Source organism: Haemorhous mexicanus, chromosome Z (genome assembly GCF_027477595.1).
Source record: "Haemorhous mexicanus isolate bHaeMex1 chromosome Z, bHaeMex1.pri, whole genome shotgun sequence".
In the NCBI taxonomy this organism is placed as follows: Eukaryota; Metazoa; Chordata; class Aves; order Passeriformes; family Fringillidae; genus Haemorhous; species Haemorhous mexicanus.
In genome coordinates, this window is record NC_082381.1 from 19,970,124 (window position 1) to 19,996,612 (window position 26,489).

The 26,489-nt window shown below is 39.6% G+C and overlaps 1 protein-coding gene across 1 annotated transcript in view; it reads left to right on the forward strand.

The window, feature by feature from the left end:
* Nucleotides 1–26,489, forward strand: part of CAMK4 (calcium/calmodulin dependent protein kinase IV) — a 143,204-nt gene that overhangs the window by 111,854 nt on the left and 4,861 nt on the right. The window contains exons 6-9 of the mRNA XM_059836559.1: nucleotides 15,832–15,922; nucleotides 17,740–17,814; nucleotides 21,183–21,258; nucleotides 24,940–25,066. Of these exons, the coding sequence (XP_059692542.1) occupies nucleotides 15,832–15,922; nucleotides 17,740–17,814; nucleotides 21,183–21,258; nucleotides 24,940–25,066 (369 nt within the window). The remainder of the gene's footprint in view (nucleotides 1–15,831; nucleotides 15,923–17,739; nucleotides 17,815–21,182; nucleotides 21,259–24,939; nucleotides 25,067–26,489) is intronic.

Sequence of the window (26,489 nt, forward strand, 5' to 3'; positions counted from 1 at the left end):
AGCCTGTTTTGGCATCTGATCTAAACCAGAGTCTTGTGCAGCAGCACCTCTCTCCATGACAGTATCTCCCCTGCTGCATCCAAGGACTTCATTTGTCTGTTGCAAAAATGGCATCACTCCAGGAGTTCACCCTGTGCATCTGGGATGTGCTCATAGCACATCTTGTGGTGTATAAATACACCTAAGCATCTCTCTTCCCCTTGCCTTTCCAGCTGATATCTCCTCACCTGTGAGCCCAACAACTCTGTATAGGTGTCCAGTAGCAGGAATGATTACCACCCCTGAGGGAAGTTGGTATATTACATATTCCTGTGGACGTGCCAACACTGAATGCAGCTCATCTTTGGAGTGGTCCCAGGAAACTGGTTATATCTGCTGTGTGAGGAAAGCAGCAGAGCTGTGTGTACTACAGGACATGCTGCCAGGATGCTGGAAGGTGTATAAACATGGATAAAGGCTGCAGCTTCACACAGATCCTGCAGCATCTGGGTAAGAGAAGCAGTGCAAGGGGGTGTGAGAGACCTAATGAGAAGGATGTGGAAAGGCTAAAACAAGGAGTGTGATAATAGAGGAGGGGCAGACCTGCAAGTGAGCAAGAAGAGACCAGTAGCTTGGTTATTTAACTCTGTGGAATGAATAACTGAAGAGAGAAGAAATATAAGGTACCCTGAAACTAGTTTAAAAAAATAAAAAGAAAAGAGCAGCAACAGAAGAAAAGATGAGTTATAGGCAACCTATTAGCAGGATTAAGTGGGCTAAATTAAAGGATGGTAATTATCCAAAAATCAACGTAAGTAAATATTAAAAACTTAAACCCTAGAATGTACATAAACTGGAGACCTCATCATAGACAAGACTGTGTAGAAGCTCAGCCTGGTAGTCTGCAGTGCTATCTTTGGTGTTTGACAAAAGTCTCAGTGAAACATATGTTTGCCAATTTTATCTAGGCCTCACAGATTGAAAGATGTAACTTTCAGCAGTACCTTTCCTTTCCATCATTATTTCAGAGCTACAAGATCTCTCTGCACCACATTCCCTCTTGAACTGGAGCTAAGCAGCCCATTAAATCTTTCCCCTTTGACATGTCAGCAGCTTGACTTGTTCTTACCTGACAGAAGACATTCCTTATCTGAACTTCTTCCAGTGCATCACTGAGCAGACAGAAAAGTCATCTCCTCTTGCTTGTTTGCAGTGTTTTGTGTACTGGGGCTTTGGCTGAGCAGGGATCACTCTCAGTGTGACGCTCACCCTGGCAAGCACTAAGCTGAGATCAATACTTGAAGATGTAGTTGTCATTGCCAGTTCATCAATGAAATAAAGTACTCCCAGCTCATTGTTTCCTTTTGGCCTTCTTACTTTCAGCCTGTGTCCTCCTTCAGCCCAGCTGCACAAATGCTTGCAGCCAGCTCTTACCCAAGAAATAGGATTTATTGCATGGAGCCAGATTCCCTATGCATCGAATCCTATTTCTGCTAATTAGCACAACACACAGAAGCCACCAAAAACTACAGCTAAAAACCACTAAAAAAGCTGTATTTGGGGCTTGAGCCTGGCTCAATGACAGATGCCCGCCCAATCTGCTCTATCTCTCCCTTCCTCAGATGGGCAGGGGAGGAAAAAACACCAAAAAACTCATGAGTCAAGGGCAGGAAGAGATTGCTTAGCAACTTCCATCACAGGCAAAGCAGACTCAATTTCGGAAAATTAGTTTAATTTATTACCAATTAAATCACAGTGTGATAATGAGAAAATATTCTCCCTTCTCTCCCTGAAGTGCTGTTGCTGTGGTGAGGGAAGTTTTCCCCATCTTAAATACCTTATCCCATATTTGCTGCCCCTGTTGCTGATGGCCAGCTTTGGGTATATCTTGGAGCCAGCTGGAATTGGCTCCCCTGAATGGGGGAAAGCTTTTTGGCAGCTTCAGAAGCCACTCCTACAGTCCCCTTGCTCCCAAAACCTTGCCATGCAAACCCAGCACCTTTTAGTATAAACTGGAAAGAAAAAAAATAAAAATACCATATCACGTTGTTTTATAGCTGTACTTGCATCGCCTTAGAAGCAGTTCATGGTTTGACCCCCACACGCTCCTCCTGGAAGGCTGCCCTGAATACTTGCAACTTTCACAGTGAGGAGCCTTTTTTTCATTTCTGGCCTAAAAATATTCATAGCTACTTTCTGGTTGGGTTTTTTGTGCCAAGAATGGGTTAGCTTAAGGCTGTTCCTTCCACCCTGCCTGGTGTTGATTGATGTGTATTTGTAGAGGGTGGTCAAATCCTCCTTCAAACCTCTGCTTTGCATTGCTGAACAGGGCAAATTTGGCATTGTCTCATCAAACAACAGCCTCTCCAGTCCTTATTGATCCCTCATTCTCCAGAACAGGTTTCTCAATACCGAGTGCTTTCCTTGCTTTGTGCTCCTGTCTAGTTTGCACTCTCCTACTCATTGCTATTTCCATCAGTGCAACCATCAGCAAGACCAACTAGACACCAGAGGTAATGTCAGATGCTTGACTGAAATCCAGACAAATTCACATCTGTGATTGTTGCATGAAGTTTACAATCAAAACTTCCAAAGAAGAGGATTTCTTTCCCTCTAAACAGTCCACAGGTAGGATATTTTCTCCTTCAGCATTGGTGCTTATATTCACATTTGCCATTGAGCCTAGTCCAGGTGTGGTTTGATAAGAGGAGGTTCTGGGACAGGAGTGACTCCCCATGTTCTGAAATATGTTAAAATCAAAATTGATTTATCTTCTCTTAGCACTTTTTAATCTTATGGAATTGTTCAGCCGTAGACTGTGGAGGCTAAGGGGGTTCACGTTCCTCTTATGTAATTATACCATGCAAAACTGTGAAAGGCTTTGAATTTTTACTTTTGTGTTTCTTCATAATATTTCACACTTATAATCCAGGTCCTAGCAAGCCAGAAACCTCTGTGATTAAAAAAAAAAAAATCATAAATGATTGCATTATAGACATTGAGATGATGAAAGCCAGGGTGTTAAGAAAGGATATAATTTTCAGTCATCTCTTCACAGTTTTTCAGTCAGGTTTTTTTGTTGTTCTGATCAATAGGAATTTAGCTGTTTACTTGAATGAGGCCAAAATAGCTTTTTTCTGTTTATATGGATTTATGTTTAGATTCAGAGATGTGAGAGTAAAGGTTTTTCATCCTAGCTGGCATTCCTGTTTCTCATTACATGTTTTAGATTTATTTACTGATATTTTGAGTTTGAGTTTCTATACACAAATTTTTAATACAATCATTCCCTCAATTTGGAAGTTACTCTAGAACAATAAATACATTTTATATCTCATACTGATTGCTAGGCTAATCAATAAAAATCTAAATAAACAGGATTCTGTGGACCAGATTCTTAATTATCCTGTTGTGTCCTTTTAGTATGGGAATAAATTTAACTTCAATGTTAATCTGTAAGTCTCTTGTACTTAATACAAAACACAAACCTAGATTAAAATGCAAAATGAAAAATTTACTGCCACCCTATCTCCAGCCCTCAGAGCGCAGTGATGACATGTGACTGAGTGTTGGTCATTACATTTAATTCCACACTTTTAAACCAGAAGACCTCAACTCTTTGAAAGCCACAGCAGTGACTGTCTGCTGATCAAGGGTACAGGGATATCTGAATTATGGTGGTAGTGCAGTGCAAAACACAACACTAGCACACACACTGCAGCTTCTTTGAAGATAACAGAAACATTTACGCTGATTTCATGGGATTATTTGCCATTTGTCATGTGTGGCTGATCCTTTTTCTAGCTCTAAGTCTTAATTGAAAATTAGTAGTGGCCTGTAAGACAAATGCTTGAGAAGCTTTTGCACCCCAGGCTCCTCCAGTCTGACCCTGAGGCAAGTGCTGGAGGTGACAGCAGGTTTTAAGACATATTTTATCACTATTCACCCTGGAAAGCACTTGTATTATACAGGTTTGTCACTCACTTAGAGAAACAGCTCTGGAAGTTGCAGTCTGGGAAAGGCTTTGCATTGGGCATACAATCTGTCCACAAAGTCAAAGTACTAGGGTTTTCTTGTCAGTCCCACGGCTTTGAATAATATGTGATAGAGCACAACAATTCTGTTCATATTTGTAGGCATTTTTACAAGGATTTTCTGAATGCTGGGAAGAGTATGGCATACTAAGAGAAAATTAATTTTTGTAGTTTTTTATGGACATCTCCATTGTAATTGCAACATTTGGAATTAAGAGAGATCATGTAAAACCAGGAAAAATATTTGGAAACATGTTTCTGAAAATCTTTCAGTGATAAAAATACAATTTTAAATTAAATCTCTTTTTACATCTTCCAGTATTAGCAGGTCTCATAAGGGAAGATGTTTGTAGCCTTTTGGATGTTAAAACAAGAATTGTGTGATGTATTTTAAAAATTGGTAGCACTGCCTGAAGTTCTGAACTAGGGCAGCAAAACCACAGGGATGTTTCTTTGTTAGACAGAAATTAAACAACCCATTTTGATCTGTTCCTGCCCTTTCTTAAAAAGAGGAGCTGCTAGCAAATTCAGGTTTACAATTTGGCATTTCTCTGGGTGGCACGTGGTATTTCAGAATTCCAGGTGTCTGAACAATGAACATGGAGTGCCTTGAAGAAGTCGTGGTGATTCCCAGCAGAATGTGAAATTTTCTTCCACTTTCAAGAGAGTGCACAAACACGTAATATGCCTTTACAGAAAACTCATAATTATACTTGTGTGCAGTCTGAGAAAGCTTTTCAATAGAAGCAGTAACCTATGTATCAGAGTAACCACAGACTAACCTGACCTCTTCCTCTTACTAGCAGGTGAGAATTTTATATCTCCTTCCAGTTACATTCTTGCAGGAATAGCTAAATGGGTCTGATTTTTTTTAAATACCTGATTTCCTTACAGATATTGCTGGTATCTTGTAAAGTACAACAGAAATGTATGTTCCTAATGTCATCACTTGAAGAAAAATTCAGGCTTTAAAACCTAGAATGGAAATGGATCTTATAAATTTTCCCTGTTTGGGGATCCTAAGTAACTGTCCATGAAATTGTCTGGGTTTTTTTCACTGAGCCCCCATGATAGAGCATAATAGACTTCTTTTCTTGTATTAAGTGTAAAGTTTATGCTGCAAAACCATGAAAGTTGAGCATAGTTGGCAGGTCTAGTCTGCAAGGTGTACCTCGAGCAAGGAGATGCCTGAGGGATGGTGCTGCCAACAGAAATGATATTTTGTTTTCCTTCCTGATTTCAGAATAGGGGAGTGCATGTGTCACACTTCTGTGAGGCTGAGATCAGTCTAAGCTGGCCACACCACCACTGTGGTTTAATGTAATGGCACCTGGAAGACTGATGTTGGCTTTTGTATTGCACGGGCTGAGGGCTCACATCTAGGAAATGAATGAGTGGAGACTCTTCCATGCATGTACTCCTTGAGGGCTAAGCTGTTTAAAATCACATTTTGTAAAAAATCTGTAACAAAAGTAAAAGAAAGTTATTGGGGTTTTTTTAAAAATATGGTTTATGCAGCTTAAATGTGTGGTCATTATTAGGCTTAACAGGTGATGCCAATGCAGGCCAAACTTGACCATTCAAGGAAAGTATAACATAGCACAAAACAACATCTGTTTGTTATTTATGCATAAAGAAGAATTCAAATGCAGGATTATGAATATTCCATAGATAAGATGATGAATTAAAAATTACAGATTTTTTTAAAATGCATATTTTGGAATGACAGTTTCATGGATGGACAAGAGAAATTTCATCCTCTTTGGTCTATTACACTGAAATTTCACATTTGAAACAATTTAAGTCTGACTCTACCAAAACAGTCATTCACTGTCAGCAATGACTGCTGGCTTGTTAAAGACAATATCCATGCCATTAAGTTGTGCCAGTGCCAGCCTTCAAAAAAAAAGACCAGATTCAAATTGCCTGGTGGGAATACCCTTTCACTTGAGAAACAGGGTGTGGGTTTGATCAGCTCTAATTTACCCAGGACTTTTCCAAACATTTGAGCACTGTAGACAATTGAGTACTGGCATCCTGACATGGTTTAATTTTGTAGTGTACAGTACAGGCAGAACAAAATCTGTTTGTTCAAGAGCACATAACAAAGACTGTAACTTACTCATTTAAGATCTACATTACTTTATGAAATATCCCTCTTTAAAGAAGGAGAAAAATTAATCAAAATGAAATTTAGTGCTTTGATCAGAATCCAAAAAATCAATTTCTTGCAAGAAAACTAAAATATGTTGGTTCAGAATAAACAGATGTGCACCTCTGGCTAATTAGGGCATTGTATTATGGCCCTGTTACAGTATCCTAGAGCTGTGGCTTGTGAATCCCTGTGGTCAGTGAAACCTAATGCTGCCAGAAATAGTTTTCCATTAGCTAAATGTCTCTCTGACAATGAAAGTTACTGGGACCTGACCTAGCACCAGATATCATTAACAGCAGCTTTAGATCTAGTCTAGATTGGTTTTCATTTGTATGTTTTTCAGTTTCCCAGTGGCTAAACCAAAGACATTACTGCCTTGCAAGAACAATGCTTGCTTTTCAATAACATGCTCAGAATAAAGAATCTACGTAAGTTTTAAATTTGCTAGAATTGCAGTGATCTTGCTGAATTTTGTGTTCTCTATAGGGATAGCAGATTGATAAAAGTCTTTCTGTAGATTTATGCCATTGGCTAAAAGGTAGAAACTCAATTTTATGAAACTCCTCCCTGCTTTGTTTCAAATTTACTGTAGTTGCATTCCTTTTACAAAGACCCATTCATGTATTTGAAAAGCTTTTGAGAGTTTTTTGGTCAGTTGGTCTTAAAATAATTCTATCTCTTATGCTGTTTAAATATTTTTCAAGTCTTGAAGTTAATTAAAAACTCTTGCTTATTAGAGATTTGCTTGTTTCTTTGTTTATAAAGTGGCTGTGGTCAATAAAGTAAAAGATGGTGAAGACAGTGAGCACAGCAAAGTGGTAGAATACAAAGTGATTGTGATGCTTTTTGTCTTCTGACCTCTGAACAAACCATAAAACCTCAGCACACTGTGGAGCATTGGTTGTAGGAGCTTTGTTGAGTTAAATAAGTTGAGCAGAAAGGTTCTGTGAGCTGAATAAAACCATGGAGGAAATAGGTGCTCGTACCAAACCTCACACTGCGAGGTTTTAACTTTTGCTTTCAGAAGGGTGCTTGCTGTTTTGGGGGAGTTTAGCTCTCCTGGGTTTTTTCTGCACCTCCTGAAGGAGTGTACTGTACCTCAGCAGGTCTGACAGATTGAGTCACAGCTGTTCAGCTGTTCAGCTCTGCCCGCTGCAATTTTGTGGCATTACCCTGCATCTATTACAATGACTCTTTTGAATTTCACCATAAATGACTGAGTTTTCCGGAAACAAAATATGTTCTTCATCTTTTCCATATGAAACTGGAGACGGGCAGGCACTGGAAGGTGCCCTGTCTGTGTGGGGACTGCAGTGGGAAGATTTTCCTGCATAAGGGGTCTGGGCAATTGCAGGAGAAGATGCATCATCTTTGTTGTCTGTACCCTAGACATGCAGAACAAAAAAAAAAAAAAAAAACAAACAAAAACACCAACAAACCAACCAACCAAAAAAACCCACAAAACCCAAACAAACAACAACAACAAAAACCCCCCAAAACAACAAAAAAAAAAAAAAAAAAGAAAATTAGGCAGAGTGACTGTGTGAGCAACATGGTAAGTGTATGTTAATTCTTCTCTGAATTCTGCAGGTGGGCGGCTGTTCTGGGTGGATGTAGAGAAAAAGCCACTATATCAAAGCTCTTCTAGCTGCTCTGATGCTGTGGCCTACTTACAGCTTAAGAGGAGAATTTCATGCCACTGCAGACAGTTAGCTCTCTGCACAAAGCCCGCTCGTTTGGGAGTTGTGTGGGAAGGTGTGTGTGTTACCATCTCCTACATGTGTCGGATTGCACAGAAATCACTGTACATGATTTGCTGTCACCACACCTGGTGTAGTGTCATCATCCCTAAGGCTGTTTCACTCTTCTAAAAGCTGGAATGTTCAAAAAGATAAAAATGCTTCCAAATGTAAGAGAAAATTAATTGTGGGGAATGCAGTTGAAACTTTATATAACTCAACTGCTAATTTAAAACCTCCTTTCTGGCCTGTCTCAAAACTCTGAATATTATAGATCAGCAAAGAAAATAATGAGATTTGGATTTATTAATCTATGCTGATGCATTTCTTCATTCTTTTTCATAAAACAAAGATTTATTATCTGAAATTACAAATTAAATTAGTTGTGTTAGTGCATACTTATGCTAAGTTCAAAGGCAAATATTCTTCGTTCCACTAAAACAATGTTCAGTTAAATGAATCTGAATAGGTTAATGGATATTTTATGAAATTGTTTGGAAGTCAGTTTTTCAAGTAGCAAACATAATGGCATACTCCTATTTCCCAGAGCAACCAATAAAAGCAAGACGAGTGTAAAGAATCAGATTTCTGCAAGATGTTTGGAGGAGTTTCCATTATTTGTGGCCTTTCTAAGTCTCTGTTTTGTTGTTATCCAGACACTGAATTCCATAACTTGCTGAAATAATACATCCAGAAAATAAATTGATAGTGGTTTCATCTGTTGTGGTGATAAAGTGGTCCTCTGTTCATTCAGTCTCAAAACCAGTGTGACTGCCAGAAAGGAATGGTGGCAAAGAGGAGATAAGGATGTGTGTATAACTGTAACTTGATCTCACATTTTATTACTAAAGCCTTGCTGATGCCTGTTGAGATGGGTTCTGACATTACCATTGATGGTGGGTTTTTATTTGGTGACTTTTTTTTTTAAGCTCTTTAAGCAGGAATTCTAACATATACTTATGCAAGACCTCTTAAAACAATCCCTGTATATTCAAAATTATTTCTATTCTTGTGTTCTATTTTGTACAGAAAAAACTTAACCCTAAACAATGTTTTTACCATGTAAGCAACAGAGTTAGATAAATGCACTTTTCAATAATCAGCTCAAACAAAACTATCCAATTTCCAAAGCCAAAGCAATGGAATTTCAGGTCCTGTTCTGCATTTAAAGTTATGTGCTGCCTAAGGAATAAATGGAACAGGAACAGGCTGTCATATTACTGTACATTTTTTAAATAAAGTCTGACAAATTTGAAGTAGGGGAATTTTACATGGATTTCAGTGGTGACAGCACCATTTCAAAAACAAATTATTATGTGTCCCCATTTCCCTTTGCACTTGTCACTCTGACATCTGTGCAGCTTATATGCCTCAACATTTCAAAAATGTAGAAACTGAGATGCAGAAGAACTGCCTGGTTTGCCTTAGGGTAAGCTCCAGGTCACATACCATATCCTCTTATCAATCTGTAACTCCTGTGCTCTTGTTGGACCTGTGAATTGCAAACTGGCTAATACATGCATGAGATTGTAATAGTGAAGAGGTTCTCATTAACTATAACATTTTAGCTATCTCTTGATTCCCCCAAGCTGCATGTGTCTTGTTTTCTAAAGTCTGCACCAACATGGAATGTAGGATTCCAGGTACATTTTCAGTGATGCATTTTGAATGTTTCTCTGTACTCTGTAAAGTCTGTGCTGAGTGGTGATTTAAGACACCACAGAGATGGAGACTGGTTTTCCCAGTCTACCTATATAAGGTGAGTTCACTCACCTTCCTAGGACTAGAAAACAGGAATATTTTCTATCCCAATATCCCTCTGGTTTATTGAAAGTTTATTTAAGCTTCCTCTTAACTGATGCAAAATCAGCATCAATTAACCATGCCTTATTCAAACAGTATATGGCTGTAATCAAACCAAATTACTGTGCAGTAGCTTTCATTATGCAATGACACTCTTTTGTGCAGCTTTTGTGAGGGCCACAGAAAGAGCTTAATTACAAGTCTAGACATTCCTGAAAAGAGAGCAAAAAAAGTCCCTGATTTCAGCTCCTTATGCATGTAATGACTGCATTTATAGCAGAAGATGTCCAGTGCTGGCTTTGGTTCAAAACCCTACTGTCCTGGTTTTTTAATAAATTCAACATGCAAGTCCTAAATATATTCTATCCGGCAATGAAACTGGTGGAAATTTTCCTTTTGAAAACATGAGTGAATCTGGTATTCATGATCATGGCTGTCACATTATCAGCGTCCTGGACAGAAATTGCTGTAATGAAACCACTGCACACGCCACATCAGACAACAGACTTCTCCCCACTGCTAATGCACACAGAAATCTACCACCATCAGTCCTTGAATGAAGCTCAGGAAGAGCCCATCCTGGAATTAAACACTGACACATGTGGAAGCAGAGAACAGGTCCGGGTCTTCATGCCTGGGTTGGAATAACACCAGGAATTCAAAGGCTGAAGCCAGGAAGGCCAAGGCAGAAAATGAGAATGCATCTAGAATGAAACAAGAGGGGTAGCAAGCTCCCTCATCCCCATAAGGAGTGCTACAGGTGAAGGACACCAATTGAAAGTTGTCTAGAAGAAGGAAACACTGTTTCTTTTTTTTTTTCCCTGATAGTTTCCATAAATGTTGAGCAATACCCAGATGTCTAGCACATTTAATAACAGTGACTAAGCTGTAAAGAATGAGCCTACAGTAAGAAAAATTACTAAAAATTAGCTTCAGAGTGTATTCAAATAATTTAGATTTTTTTTAAAATTCTTTGCCCTAGTGACCTGCATGGTACAATCTTTAAAGAGCAAGCTTTTTAAGCCTAAAATAGATGTAATAGACAGCACTCACATCTGATGTTGGCTGAGCAGTGAAGCAGATTTATGCAGTACTCATTTCAGGAGGAGAAGGAAGGAATTAACTTCACTCCCCGCAGAAATCTGAAGTAAATAATGAAGAAAAGAATGTGGGGCACCTGGGGAATAACAAGGCACCAGCAAGGCAGGATTTTATTCAGATCAAGCCATGCCAAATCAATCTGACTTTTTCCCAAGAGACATTATTGGAGGGGGAGAAGCAGAGGGTATTGTACCTACTTGACATAAATAAACTTGACTCATCTGACAATTTTACAGTAAATTATTGAAATATTATCAAGGTTATGTGGTTTTAAGCTGGTTAGAGACTAGTTGTCTCTACTGAGAGAATGTGTATCCAAAGACCAAAAGTGGAAGTTCAGGAGAATCCTTGCCTGCTCTGCTTTTTAAGTGTTTTTTGTTGCTAACCTCATATGATGGAATAGAAGATCCACTTATAAAAATTCTGTACACCATAAAATTGGAGAAAGTTGCAAATATGTTGCAGAGTAGGATTAGGAATAAAATAACATTGCTAAAATTTAGTGTCCTTTTTGTTCAGTCAAGACAGTGGAAAAAAAGAGAAAGGACTTGAAGGTTACACTGGGTCAATAGGCAGACAGGAGTGGTATATGTTGGAAATAAATGGCAAATACATTTATTAATACATTTTATAAAGTTTGTCAGGTCACAACTACTGGAATGCATTTTTGCATTTTCAACACATTAGTGCATTCTTGACACAAGAATGACCACAAGTCTAGAAAAGACTGACCAAACAAAGTCCTGCAATCTTAGAGAGAAGAATAATTGTGTATACGGTAACAAGTATTCAAAAGGCTCTTGCAAAACAAGAGATAATCTACTTTCTGCCTCTTCCATACATAGGAAACAAAGCAATGGGCTTCATCTGCTCTTGTCAAAATCCAGGTGAGTGGCAGGGAAGTACTTTTTAAAAGTCAGGAAAGCACAGCCCTGTAATAAATTGCTTGGAGAAATTCTAAAGTTTCTAATAGCAGAGGTCTGCAGGAATAAATTGAACAAACAGCTGTTGTAGGTGTAATTGATGCTGCCAAGGAGCATAGAGAGGAATAGATCATTCAGGTTCATTACAGCCCTACTTTTCTACAGTTCTGTGTAATGGGTACCATAAATAAAATTAAGGGATAGGTCCAGAGTTTTTAGCAGTTTACATTTGTCCTTTTGTCATAAAATCTTTCAAGTTAGATAGATGCCTGAATTATTAAACAGCAAAACAAAGAACAAAAGAAACCTTCTTGCAGCAGAGTGAGATTTTTTGGAAAAAAAGCTTAAAAGGAAAGAAAAAAAAAAAAAAGCTTTTCTGTTGCAGTCATAGCTAAAGTCATGGAAGTTGCTCAGTCATGAATTCCTGTTGTGTACCCCAGGAGTAAGGGCCAAAATGAAGGCTGTCTTCATTTTAAGCAGGTCCTACAGAGAAGCACTTGTATATCAGACTCAGCATGACCTAGTGTCATGATGAGTCTGACCTCAAAGTTTATCAAAGAGTAAGAAGACTGTGCTACTCGATTTTGTTATAAAATTTTTCTCCCAGATTAACTGAGATGTCTTTGTGATTTTTTTATTGGCTGGCATTCTCTATTGAAAACCTGAAGGAAGTGAAAACTGAATATTTTAGCTACAGTGAGAGTACCACATCATGATCACATTTTAATGTGCATGTCCTGTTAAACTGTTCTGCAATGCTATGCATTTACAAACTCCACATCCAGCCACAGAAATAAAGTATTTCCCAAGTCTTATCCATATCTTTTATGTGGAAAAAGTGATGTAATTCAGTAATGCCTAGGTTTGTAAAGTGAGTTCTGGCATGATACCTGGGCCCAGATCCTCTCATTCAATCATATAACTTAGCCATTAAGAGACATAACATATAAATAGTAGAGCACCTGTCTTAGACTGGAAGTGTGCAATGCCCAACTCTGTGCTACAAACTGGGAAAGTCTTTGAAGTCATGCAAAGGAACATACCTTTTATTAAAATTGGTATATGAGAAATAAAGCGAGAGCAATCAAAATAAAGCACATATAAATTGAGATGTGTCATACAAAGTGGATTATGCTAATTTAACTAAATCTGCTTCTAAACCAAAATGCTTTAGCTCATACTGTTCATATTTCTACAAGACCAATTAGTATTCCTTCAATATCTGGAGCTCTAATGCTACATGGGGAGAATGAGACTAATGAAAATTTGGAAACAGGTCAGTCCCGGGGTATCTACTAACTAAGGGAGCAGTGCTAAAAAGGGACAGTGTTGCAAGGGGGTTGTGGAGCAGGAAATGCTCTCAGTGAGGGACAGGTGGCCCAGGCTGGAGGACAAGAGGTCACTGCATCTGCTAGAGACCTTTATTAACAAGGCTGTTTTGGGTGTAAACACCCTTTACAGAAGTCCAGCCAGCTGTCTATCACCTCAGAAGCCTAGGGATCCACAAGCTGAAACAATACTTCCATGAAGAATGCGGTATCCAAATCCATAAAACCACTAGGGGTTTTTTGTTGGGTTGGTTTGGGGTTTTTTTAATCCATGTTGCCCTTCTGTCTGATAGTTCTCAACAAAGCTATTGACCCTATTGACAATACTCAAAAAAATTTGATGTATTATGAAAATATAAGCTGCCAACAGTAGCTGTTAAACCCAGGACCTGGCAGCATGAGGTGTCCCTGGCCATTCACGTCTTGTCCCAGCCCAAAATGAAGACAAGCAAGAGGAACAAAGGATGACAGAAAAAAGAGCAGCAAGGACCGATTTTAGGATGTAACCATGGCAGGACTTGGGTGGGCTGCAGAGAGATGTCAGAGGAGTTACTATGTCTGGGTAGGAATTCTGGATTGGATGCTGGAAAGACAAGGGGAGGTGTGGGGAAGGAGTAGGTGCAGGTGTTGTGATGAGGGCACATGAGAAAGAGAGCTCAGATTATTGCAGCGACGATCTTTGAAAGGCATGAGGTTAAGTTATTGAGGCAATTTTCGTTTGTTGGGCACCCCAATGTGTAAGTTTTATGCAAATGGTGGGATGGACAGGGGAGAGAAATTTTCCTACTTAGGGTTTTGTAAGTTTGTAACAAAAAAAACCAGTTTACACTCCTAGTTCAATTAGTTAAAAAGTCATTCAGCCGCAGGGCACAGGAGTGGTTAACAGATGTTGTCAGTTATGGTTCTTGCTGTGTCTGAGAAGGAGCCCCACAAGCCAGTCTCATTTTATGACTTAAAAGGGAGGAAAAGTTGAACAGCTTCTCCTAAAGTTTTTCCCAAAATTCCCTCCCATAAAAATGTGTTTCTGGAAAGAGAAGAAAATTTCTATGTTTTCAGCCTCACAGCATAAAATGTTTTTAGGATTATGGGCACATGGTAAAAAGGACCTGCTAAAAGGCTGCAGACTTGGCTGGAACATTCCTCTGCACAAATTTGGTCAAGGATTTTTTGTGCAGATGAATTGGCAGTGTCTGTTTTCCATCAAGTGATCATGAAATGTTTGATCCTTCTCACTCCTGCAGTGGCAGCTAAACTGATTTTCAGCACATGAACACAGATCAGTTCAGACATCTTTTTCTGTCCACTCCAGTCTGATGGCTTTTGGTATCACCTCTGCCTGTCAAACACATCACTGCTGTGCTGTGGGAGCATCTTTGCTGCATTTATGTCTGGCATGATGAAGATATATTTTTATGGAGCGTGGACACAATTGTTTACAGGCATGCAGATGTGGCTGCATTAAATGATGTAGCAGTGTAATATCCATCAGTTTCCACATGTTGTTGGCTGTTTTTACCTTGGATAATTGATTAGTTACCTCACTGTGGAAAACCGATGGAACAAACACTTAAATTTCACTGTGAAGTAAGGTGAGTCTGTGGCTGATCTCTAAAAGCCACATCATGACAAATCCCGTGACTTTGGGATTGCAGAGAAAGTCAATAAAGATCACTTATTGCACTATGAGAAAAACACTTGTGGAAAGCACACAGTGTCACTAAAACAATGCCCAAGGACAGAGCAATGTATTCCTTCTTAATGTTATTTAACAACTGGCAATTTACAGGAACTAAAATTACAATGAGCTACAAAGTCAAGAATTTACCTCAGATGCTAACTCAAGTGTACATTATTATAGCTATGTGAATATTCAACCATTTGTCATTTCCTGCATATATATGCACAGAGACTGGGGTTTTTTGGTAGTAAAAACACAGCTGGGAGAGATGCTACTAAAATGCAGAACAGGAGACTTTTGAATTAGATAATGTGATTCCACCCTTCAGCAATTCTCTTCTAAGACTTTAGAGTTTTGTGTGAATATTTTATCAACAAGAAATACAGATTTTCTCTCACTGGTTTATCCATTCTGTCTATCAGTATATTGTATATTATACTTTTTCTATTTCTATCTGTAGCAGTATAAGTGGAAGCCATATGTTCTAGAATTTTTTCTTTCCATTAGTGCATGGCAGGAATTCAATAGTGAGTGGATTTGCATGTACTTTGGCAAGACAGATGGATTTTTGGAACTTTCCAACTGAGTAGTTTTAAAACTTGTAGGAAATCTGCACCAAGGGACCTCAAGCATTGTAGCTGACCGAGGACACCTACTGCATCCTTTCTACTCAAATATGTCCATGCAATTTTTTAATAATTACGTGACCATTTTCCTATCTCTGAGAATGTTACAATGTGCAGAAAATACCTTCCTCTGACCCAGACTTTGGCATCCCATAATTTATCAGATTGCTTCTTAGGAGCTACTGCTCTATTAAAATTCAAGGATACTTTCTGACGTGTTTTTGTTCCCAAATGAACATGATGTTATCTTTGCCTTCCCAAATTTTATTTTCCTATTCAGATTACAGTATGAATCCAAGGATCCTATGCTGATCAAATTTGCAGAAAAAAGAGCTGCTGAAAATTAGTGAAGTAATTCTTTGTCACACACAGAGAAAATATTAATCTGCTGCTACAGAGAATTAGAAAGACGTCAACTCATGCTTGACCATTCTTACTTATGTGCTTTGACTTTCTCTTTCTTAGTATCTGCATGCAAATGGGATTGTGCATCGAGACTTGAAGCCAGAAAATCTACTTTATGCAACACCAGCACCAGATGCACCATTAAAAATTGGTGAGCAGCATTAAATGTCTGCTTCCCTGATGCCTTTGCCTCAGAAGTATGTGCTAACTGATGTTTGGAGTATATGCATCTCACAGTCACCCTGTCCGAAGCCAGTGCTTAATGAACAGCATGTTGCTTCAGCAGCACAGATGTTAATGATGGTTTCAAAACCAATGCAAAATTAGATGCTTGCTTAGAGAATTCATTGCCAGAATTGTGCAGAACATGGCAGAGATTAAAGCACTGGGAACTAGAAGAATCATGAGAACAGCATAAAGGTCTGTGCACCTTTTTTTCTGTTAAACTAGTACTGTAAGAGGAAAGATACACTGGTGTGAAAATAAAAATGTGCAGATAAGTGGCAGAGAGCAAACTGAGCGAGACTGGCTTCTGTTTTGAGGGCAGGTGTGAGGGACATGCAGAGATCTTTGCAAAGAGCACAGGGAATCTCTCTGAAGCATGGTCAGCATCAAAGAGGGAGCCAGGAGGAGCAAGGCTCTCCTGATCAGGAATGTATTTTGCCCGTTCTGTTGTATATGGCAGACACTTCCAAAGGGTATGACCTCCAAAAATGTTGGACATGCCTAGTTTTTTGCTTGAGCAACAAGGAGCATCTGTACAACCCTTCTGAGTCTGAAAATACCACCTGGTGCTCACTTCGGAGTGAGCGTTTCCACGTTCATCAGGCTGGTGTTCGTAATGGTTTTCTGGAGCCAAATTTCCATGAAGTGGCCTCAAGCAAATCTGTATAAGTTTCTAGGAACATCTTGGTTCTCAGGGTGATGGTATCATACTTTATATCTTACCCTACTTCTAATTTTTCCTGGAAAGTCCCTAAACTTGATAACTTAATGCAACACCAGTGGCTTTGGTTTGATGTCCAGAGTGTGTAGGGCTTTTGAAACATTTCCTAAGTGCCATGATTCTACATCTTACTGGTAAGGTCATTGCCTTGTTTAAACTGAAATCCAATTTACAACGAGTGGCTGTGTTTATAAAAGTAAACTGTATTTCTAGTTAGATAAATTATAAGGCAAAAAGGAGAGCCATTTAGGAAAAAGAGACCTATTTTTATCCTGATCTTGAGTTAGAGTTAGAACATTCACTTTTCTATTTGGTCTAACAAAACAAAATCATGTCCTTTATTTTGCACTTTTAAGGCAAAGGTGGTTTTCATCACCTAAGAATAAGTCAATTTGAATAAGCTCAGTTTATTCTCAGTGAAAAAAAGAGTTGTGAACACTTCAATTTTTGTTATTTTTATGAAGGAGTCATGCAAGTACAGTGTGTATTCTCACAAAGGCCCTTGCTCTGTGAATAGTAATTCAGGATAGAACGTTGGAGAAAGCATGATCAATACTTCTTCTGTCACCAACTTTATGCCTCTAAAAGCCTTCTATCAAAATACTGCTGAGATTTTGTCTTGCAGAGACTACATACTTTGACCCTTGACTAAAAAAGCAACCCAAAATAGTTCAGATAATTTTATTGGATTACTCACAGAGTGGGAACTGAATATATACCTAAAATATATTTTTAAATCTCTGCTTGTATGCCCTTTGGCCTCTCACTGCACTGGCTTTGTGCAGTTTTCAGAATAAAATACAAGCTACATTTCTGTCAAGCAAGAGCCGGGAGTACTCGTTTGTACAGCAAATTTTGCCTCTGGATTGTAGCATGGGTAGATTCATTAAATCAATGCTTACCTATGGAAATGTCAATACCATTCATTTAATGTATAAATGTTTGTTTATTGCATATACAACATAAAAACCCACATTATTACAGGGAGTAAGAACATTAATATTCCCAAACCATCTTAACAGCTGACTTTGGACTTTCCAAGATTGTGGAAGATCATGTGACCATGAAGACAGTTTGTGGAACTCCAGGGTACTGTGGTATGTTGTTTTGTTACTTATATTTGCTTTTATGACTGTAGATTCAAAGGAAAGAGGACACTGCAGAAGATGGTGAGATCACTCTGTTACCTCGCAGAACAGCTGATAGTGCAATTCAGGTGACATTGTCACTGTCCATTACCTTGTATGACATTGCCTGCAAAGCTCACACACATGCCAAGTCTGCTTCAGAGCAGCACCTAATTCCAGTTATTTTCACAAAACTGTGTTTCACATATTAGCTGTTAATGTTCTGGTTGCCTTCTCTTGTGACAATTCTACTACCAATGCCACACATCCATAGTTAGTGCTTAGTGTTTTTATGCCCATCTTTGTATACTTTAAAAATAAGATAAGGTTTATTCCCATAGAAGAGCCCTCAGAGTTATGTCAACTTGGTAGGAAGGATTAAGGCTGAATATTTCTGCAGGAAAGAGAAGAAAGGATCTTTGTGCCTATAGTTAAGTGCCTATAGCAATCCTTGATTTACAATTCAAGTTAACTAACTGTGCAGAAGTCCTGGTGACCAGAAAACATTCAAGCATTACTTTCCAGCATTGGAGGAAACCCAGGAGAAATACTGTTTAAATGCCAGATTAAACTATGAATAATTGATGGTTCCGGGCTGCCAGCTCTCACATCCTGCCCACCCATCTATCAGCAGCTTCTCCAGAAAGGACACAGCAACAAAAACACGTACTGGAGTCTGAATACTTTCCATCAAGACTTGACAATCTATAGTCCTTGGGTTGTACAGATTGATGCAGAGGACTGAAGACTAGAAGGTGATCACAGAGAACTTAGTTTGCTGCAATGTTGTGCCTTCAGTGAACTTAACGAGAAATAAGTGATTTCTGAGAGTAGCACAAAAAATCAAGCCAGTGCAAAACAGTGATTCATGATCAGTCTGTTACAGGCAACATCTAAACACAAATGTGTCAGACAAATCCATTCACCAAAAAGCAAACTTCTGGAAATCTTAAAAAATACTAAAAGCCCTTCTGTTCATGGCTGTGCAAGTGTAGTGTGGGAAGGGGAAGAGATTGCATTGATGTTCGTAGGTACAGCCAGCCCACTGTGCTCCAGAAATGTGGCAGTCATCCCATGTGCATCACAGATCCAGTGGGACCAGGGTCCTCAAGCTGTGCCTGTCAAGCTGCTTAGGCAGACATTGACTCCTCTTTACTGCTGCAGAGCTGGAGTCCCCCAAAACTGCCTGGCCTTTCTGTCTGCTCCTCACAGCAGCAGAACCAACTGCCTGAAATAGTCTGTCTTTCCTTCCAATTAAAACAGAATATCAAAAATAAAGCCTAAATAAAGTGCCAAGTAAATAGACTCATAGAACCATTAAGGTTGGAAAAGACCTCCAAGATTGTTAAGTCCAACCTTTGACTGCACACCACCATGCTCACTAAGGGCCATGTCCAGCTGTTTCTTGAGCATCTCCAGGGATGAGGACTCTACCATCTCCCTTCGCAGCCTGTTTCAATGCTTAACCACCCTTTCTGTCAGAAAAATCCTGGCTAATGCCCAACCAAAACCTGCCCTAGAGAAGCTTGAGCCATTTTCTCTTAACCTATCTTTGTTATATGAGAGAGGAAGCCAACTCTCACCCCACTACAACCTCCACCCAGATAGTTGTAGAGACTCCCTGAGCCTCTAGGCTCTTCTCCAGGCTGAATACTCACACTTCCCTCATCTGCTCTTCTTTGGATTTATTCTCTATACCTTCACCAGTTTCTTTGCCCTTCTCTGGACAGGCTCCAGCTCCTCAAGGTCCTCCTGGTTGTAAGGGGCCCCAAAGTGGACACATCATTTGATGTGTGGCCTCACTGGTGCCCAGCACAGGGGAGATGGTCACTGCCCCACTGTTGCTGACACAGGCCAGGACGTCCTTGGCCTTCTTGGACACCTGGGTACAGCTGGCTCATGTACAGCCCCTGTCAACCAGCACGCCAAGGTCCTTTCCTGCTGAGCAGTTTTCCAGCTGCTCTGCCCCCAGCCTGTAGCACTGCAGGGTGTTGTTGTGGCCCAAGGCAAGGCTGACATTCAATCTCATTGAAACTCACACCATTGGCCATGTCTCATGGATCCAACCTGTCCACATCCCTCTGTACAGCTTTCCCAGTCCCCACTTGACGTGGTGTCCTCTGCACACTGACTGAGGATACCCTCAATCCCCTCATCCAGACCAGGATAAAGATGCAAAACCGGACCGGTCCCAGCGCTGAGCTCTGGGCAAGTCCCAGCCACCAGCTGGATGTAACTCCATTCATCACCATTCCCAGGGTCCAGATGTCCAGACAGTTTTTCACCCAGACACCATAGCTGTTCAAGCCACGAGCAAACAGTTTCTCCCGGAGAATGCCATGGGACACAGTGCCAAAGGCTTTACTAGAGTCCCCACAGACAACATCCACAGCCCTCCCCTCAATCACCAGGTGGATCACCTGCTCATGAAAGGAGATCAGGCTGGTCAGGCAGGATGTTGCCAGTCCTGACCACCTGCTGGCTGTGCCTGATCCCCTCTCCTGTATTTGCCATGTGATCTCATCCAAGATGATCTTCTCCATCATCTTCCCTGGTACCAAGGTCTGGCTCACAGGCCTGTACATCCCTGCATCCATTTTCCTGCCCTTCTTGTGGATGGACATCACATTAGCCAACCTCCAAATCATCTGGGACCTTCCCAGTCAGATAGGACTGATGATCAGTGCTGCAGAGCAGCTTGGCAAGCTCCTTCTCCAGCTCCCTCAGCACCCTTGGATGAATCCCACCTGGTCCCATGGACTTTGAGTGTCTCAGTGGCTCAGCAGTCACTGCCTCCCTCCTCCTGGATTGCACAGGGTCTGTGCTGCTCTCTGTCCCTGTCTGCCAGCTGGGGCTGCTTCCCTGAGGATAAACTGGCCTTACTGTTGAGGACTGAGGCAAAGAAGGCATCTGAGCCTTCTCCTCATCCTTGGTTCCAGTGTTTGCCTCTGCATCCACTCAAGGATGGAGATTTTCATTGGCCCCATTTTTGTTGTTGATGTCATTATAAAAACACTAGGTAAAATACTGAAGTTAAAGCAGCACTTTATTGGTCACATTGTAGCTCCAGTGCAGCTGTAGCTTTCTGTGGTTCCTTCCACAAACACAAAATACAATTTGAAACCAAAGTACACTTCTCATTTTATTCTGGCTCTGCTTGGACATGACTTCTCTTGTTTTGTATTCAGTGAAGGGAATCATTTGCCTAAGTAAGGGCTTAAATGGGCAGTCCTAATTTTTTATAAAAGACACAACTGTACATGGGCTTCAATTGATTTTGTGACTGTTATTTCTTCACTCAACTTTTGTGTTACTGACAAGTGTTTTGTCCTCTGCAGCACCAGAGATACTACGGGGATGTTCCTATGGCCCTGAGGTGGACATGTGGTCCCTGGGGATTATCACCTACATCCTGTAAGTGCAAACAGTGGTAGTGAGATGTTCACTTTTTAGCACCCACAGGATATCATTACACTATGAGCTGTGCCATTGGAAAGGACAGGATCCTGAACTTTAATTATTATATTCCTAACCTTACTGAAGTCAAATCCTAGAGGAACATGGCAAAACACTCAGTCTAAATATTTGACAACTATAACACTTCTTCCTGAACAGCAGCCAGACCTGTGCAGAATCATGCTACTGATGTGAACGAGTATAGAACAAAAGTTCCAAACACTTGTGTTTAAGTAGGCATTCGTGTCTAAGTCTTCTTGTGGTTAGTCATGATTCAATTGGTAAGAATTACAATGACTTTATTGTTTTGATTGAATCTTTCAAAGGAAGATTATTGAGAAGGAAAAATGCATATTATGTATTGACTCTCTTCTTTATGGGAGAATAATTATGAGACTTAATTTAGACCCTTGGCAATGACTAAGATGGCTTGTGTAGTATTATACAATACTTCTAGGATGCCTTTTATGGGAAGAAAATTACATTTTATGCATGTAACTTAAAGATATGGATGATTTTTAACATGTGGGCCATTATCCCTCCCCTACTACTTGCTCTGTCCAACAAGTACAGTGTTGAATAACACAGTTATTTTTATCTTTTGCAAAGAAAATATTATATTCTCTAGTGTTTATACTAAAAGTCCGTGTAAGGATATATAAACACTCTGATAGTAATATCAGAAAACATTCATCTTTTCTTCTGCACATAAGCCTCAAATAATTCAAAGGTCTTCTTTTGGGTACCTGTAAATAATAGGCTACAATATTCCAATTTGCCATTCTGTTATTTGCTCTTTTTAGATGTGTGTATCTTTGTGTCATGGTCTGGTTTAAGATCCAGACCCCGTGTGGAAGATCAAGTCTCAGATATTGCCTGCCAGGTTCTCATTTCTTGTCACTTCTAAGGTTTCCACTTGTGACAGAGAGATGTGAAACTTGTCAGCAAGACAGTCCCTAACAAGATTAAATTATGGCCTTTCCTAGTTACCCATGGGTAATTAAGTTATTGTGCTTCAAACTAAGAGCCTTTCTTAAGCAGAACAATTTTCACTATCTTTCAAGAGTAAGCAAGCTCCAACAAACTCCAACCAGTTTCTATCTAAATATCTGGCGTGGCATTTTCCATAGCCAGCTTCTCAGAACCTTCCAGCTGGTCAGAAGATGCCCCCAAGCCACACTAGACCTCTGCATGTGTGTAAATACAAGCACGTGAATTCCTGCCCTGGATGGGGCTGCCTGACTATAGATATTCTTCCATTTTTCCTCCTTCTAATCCTTTCCTACTCCCACCTCAAAATCCAATTTGATTTACAGGAACAAGATGTAAAATTACAGCTGGCTGTCTCTTCCATTTAGCTGTAACAGTACTCCACATTTAAAACTCTTCTATTATGTGTAAAGCTTTGTGGATCAATATGTCTGATGGATTAGAAACTGAGACAAGAAAGTTACATGTAAAATTACTAAACCATTAATCCTGGAGCCTAGAGGACAATATTGCATGTCTCAGTCTCATAGCGACTTTTTACTCATCTTTACTCAGTTCAGTAAAGGAAACCCACTTACATAGAGACAGAAAATCCCCAACATTCCTGCATGTCACCCCAAAATGGAGTGGATGTAAGAGTTAACAACCATGTTACAGAGGATCTGCATAAAACTGTATCTTGCCATTAATCAAAGTGGAATTACCATTTGATTAAAAAAAACCTGACACATTTTTTGACGGAAAAGTTTTTCCTGAGGCAAATTATATTAAGATCTATTGTTGGTAACTACCATAGTTCAAGGGAAGCCACATGTATAGGTTTAAAAGTCAAGGAGGAGCAGACTTTTTTGCATTCCTGGAGCAGGTAGAAATCCTTCTGCATGTTTGAGATGCAGACAGTGGTCAAAAAAATACAGTCTTTGCCTTTGTAGTTAAAATTGCATGGATTTAAATAAAGGTGTTATTTTACTAAGTTACTTAAAAGGACACAAGATCCCATCTGGTCATTTTTAGTTGTTTTTTAAGCTGTTTACATTGACTTTTCCTTTATTTGTAGGTAACTGATTTAAAGTGAATCACAATAATAAAATGTTATTTCAAAATAAAATAAAATCAAGAGCAGCCTCACTAGGTTTTGGACTGATTCAATTAATCTAATTTGAAATCCTAACTCTAGATTTACTCATCTATTTTGCCATGTAGCAAAAAAAAAAAAAAATAAACCAAAACAACTCTGTCTGCTGAAATGGATTTTTAAGTAGAAGCATATCTATTGAAATTGTTAGTAGGAAAACAATAGGTGATAGTAGTGAGTTACAGTGAAAACAGAAAGCTCACTTTGGAGGCTTCCAACATAGTCACAGCGAGTTTTAAGCAGGTTCTTACTGTCATTGGTTAGCCAGATCCAAAAGTCATTTTGGGCTGAGCCAGTGAGGGGAGCTGCTCAGGGGTGTTCCATGGGGACAGCAGGGACCTGCTGCCAACCCAGAAATGGTGATGGGAGAGGCAGCAAACAAGAGGGGAGCTGCAGAGGGGCTCTGCCTGGCCACCACCTACTGAAACACAAGGTTTGGAGGCTGGATCCTTGTGTTTTAATATACCTCTGCCAGACTTGGAAAAATAATGTGCCCAGAATGTGCTTGCAATAAGGTGTTTCTCCTCTTCAGCAGTGGAATGTGATGCAGCTGTTCCACCCACGGTTATGCACCACTCCCAAAACCACATTTCTTCTTTGAACCTCAGCCTCCTTTTTCAGAACAGTAAGCACATTGTGTTTAAAAATACAAAAAACTAGTTAAAATGTAAGGCTTTTCTAGATTTGTTGCTGTCTTGATTATTATGATCTGCTGTTGTTTTCCTCTCATCATCTTACTGCTTGTTGCATTTTCTGGAAGTCGAAGAGGAGATAGCCTTTCTCTGTTGAGCTCAGATCACATACTGGCTGAATAGGAAATTCACTTTAAAAAATCTGATTATGTGTGCAGGCATGATTAAAGCGCAGTGAAGCGATAAAAAAAGGACATTATACAAATGGAAACCACATCTATGAGTCTGCTTTCCCTGAGGCCAACAGTGTGGATCTCTGCTGGGATCTGTATTATTCAATACAGTTATAAATGTAGTCATTAGTGAGATCACAACACTTCTAGATTGTATGTAGGTTACCTAAGTAAAGATGAGGCCTGATCATGAAAACTTACCAAAGGTTTTACATATTGTAGCTGATAGGATGGAAAAATGTACAAGGATGAACACGTCTAAAAATCATTCTAAAGTGGATATATAAAAACTTAAACTTCATGTGAAAGATGGGCTTCCTCAAGCGAATTCCTATTCCTCTGGCAAGAGTTACAGGGATTCTGATAAATGCTCTATGACCCTATTTTAATAGTTCCAATTAAACACATGAAAATAGAAAAATTACAACTAGAAAAGCCTTTTCCAGGGCTTAAGGCTACTTATGACCACATTTCTCTCTGCCATGTAGAATTAGGAGTTCATGAGTACATCCAGGTCTGGTTTCCCAAAGCGGAACAGGAAAAATAGAAGAAAAAAAAAAAAAGTAGGGAAAAATCCGACCATGAACTGTTTCTAACAACCCAAGACTAATTAAACTTTGATTAATTAATTTTTTTTTTATCCTTTCAGACTCTGTGGCTTCGAACCATTTTATGATGAAAGGGGAGATCAGTATATGTTTAAGAGAATCCTGAGCTGTGAATATGACTTTGTGTCCCCCTGGTGGGATGATGTGTCTCTGAATGCCAAGGATTTAGTAAGTAAAGCAAAAATGAGACTGGGGTATTTAGTATTTCTGCCACTGAGAGAGAGTCCATTTCGGGGTGGGGGCAGAATAATTGGATAATTAATTGTTCATAATTGTTTCCTCTTGCCTTTGCTATATTATGGTGACGTTAATATCCCCTGTTAGTCCAGTGCTGTAATTTTGCACCCAGAACATGGATATTCAGGTCCTTCTGTGAAGCAAAACCATAGATTCTTGGCAGCTCTCACAGTGTTCATGTATGCCTGCCTTTCCTTCCAGCTCTGAAATGTTTCACCATTCATCTTTTCTGGGCAAACACCTTCAGGGGAATGTAGAAACAAGCCCTTCTTTTTGTGCAGTTTTCAAGCCTGCATTTTGGGGAAGAATATAAAAAGGAATGAAATTTTCCTCCCACTGCTTTTTCTGACATATTTTTTCTGCCCGTTGAAGTTTTTTTTTTTTTGGTAGGTGAGGAAAGACTGACTACTTTTAAATATGGTCCATTAGCAAAATGCAAGGGCTGGCATACTATCTGCACTCTATACTTTTATTACTGGATAAAGTAATTTGGATCCAGGAGACACTGATCTGCAAAGATAGGTATGCTTGAGTCTGACTTTTGTCAATAATAGCTTGCATAATTCAGTTATTTCATAAGCACTGAAAACACAAGTGCTCTGTTCCACATATACAAACTGTGTCACAAAATACTGTGTCATTGGTGTTAGTGAAGTACTTCAGGATATTTCAAATGGAAGGACTGTAGAAGTTCAAAGTACTTTTTTGATGTTTTATGAGATGTCAAGGTTTTCTAAGGCCAAAAAAAAAGATAATTTAATGCCAAATAAACAGCAGTCTGCAGATAAAGCTTTTGTCCAAACTGCTCCATACAGTTTTAGTAAAGTAAAGCTCAAACTTTTAGGTTTGAACATTGCATAGGAAATTGTAGATAACGATAATGACCATGATTCTCAAAACCCATGCTGTGGGCAGTTCAGTGTTCAGTTGAAGTGATTTGCTTAACTCAAGGTCTTCCTTGGAGACACAACCAATATTCACCACATTGCCTGTTCTGCATGCACTTCAGGGCAGCAACTTTGTTTAAAAGCTATTTGTAGGGAGATTTCAGAGAACCCTACCCCTGGGGACATAGGAGCAGTGGAGCTCTGTGCCATCACTTGCACTGCTCCAAGAGGGTCTGCAGTCAGGAGAGCTGGGTAAGTGTGGCTCTGCAGAGTGCCATCTGTGTACTTTGTTATTCCATCCTCACCTTTCTTCTTTTTTTAAAACTCTACATGTCCAGACATACAAAAAAAACTCATGGAATGTCACTTGACTGGACACACTTTGTATCCAGCAGGACCATCTCCAGTCCCAGGGGTATGTTTGCAGTGCCTGTTCCCAAAAACCATGGTGTTTGTAGAAGTCCAGG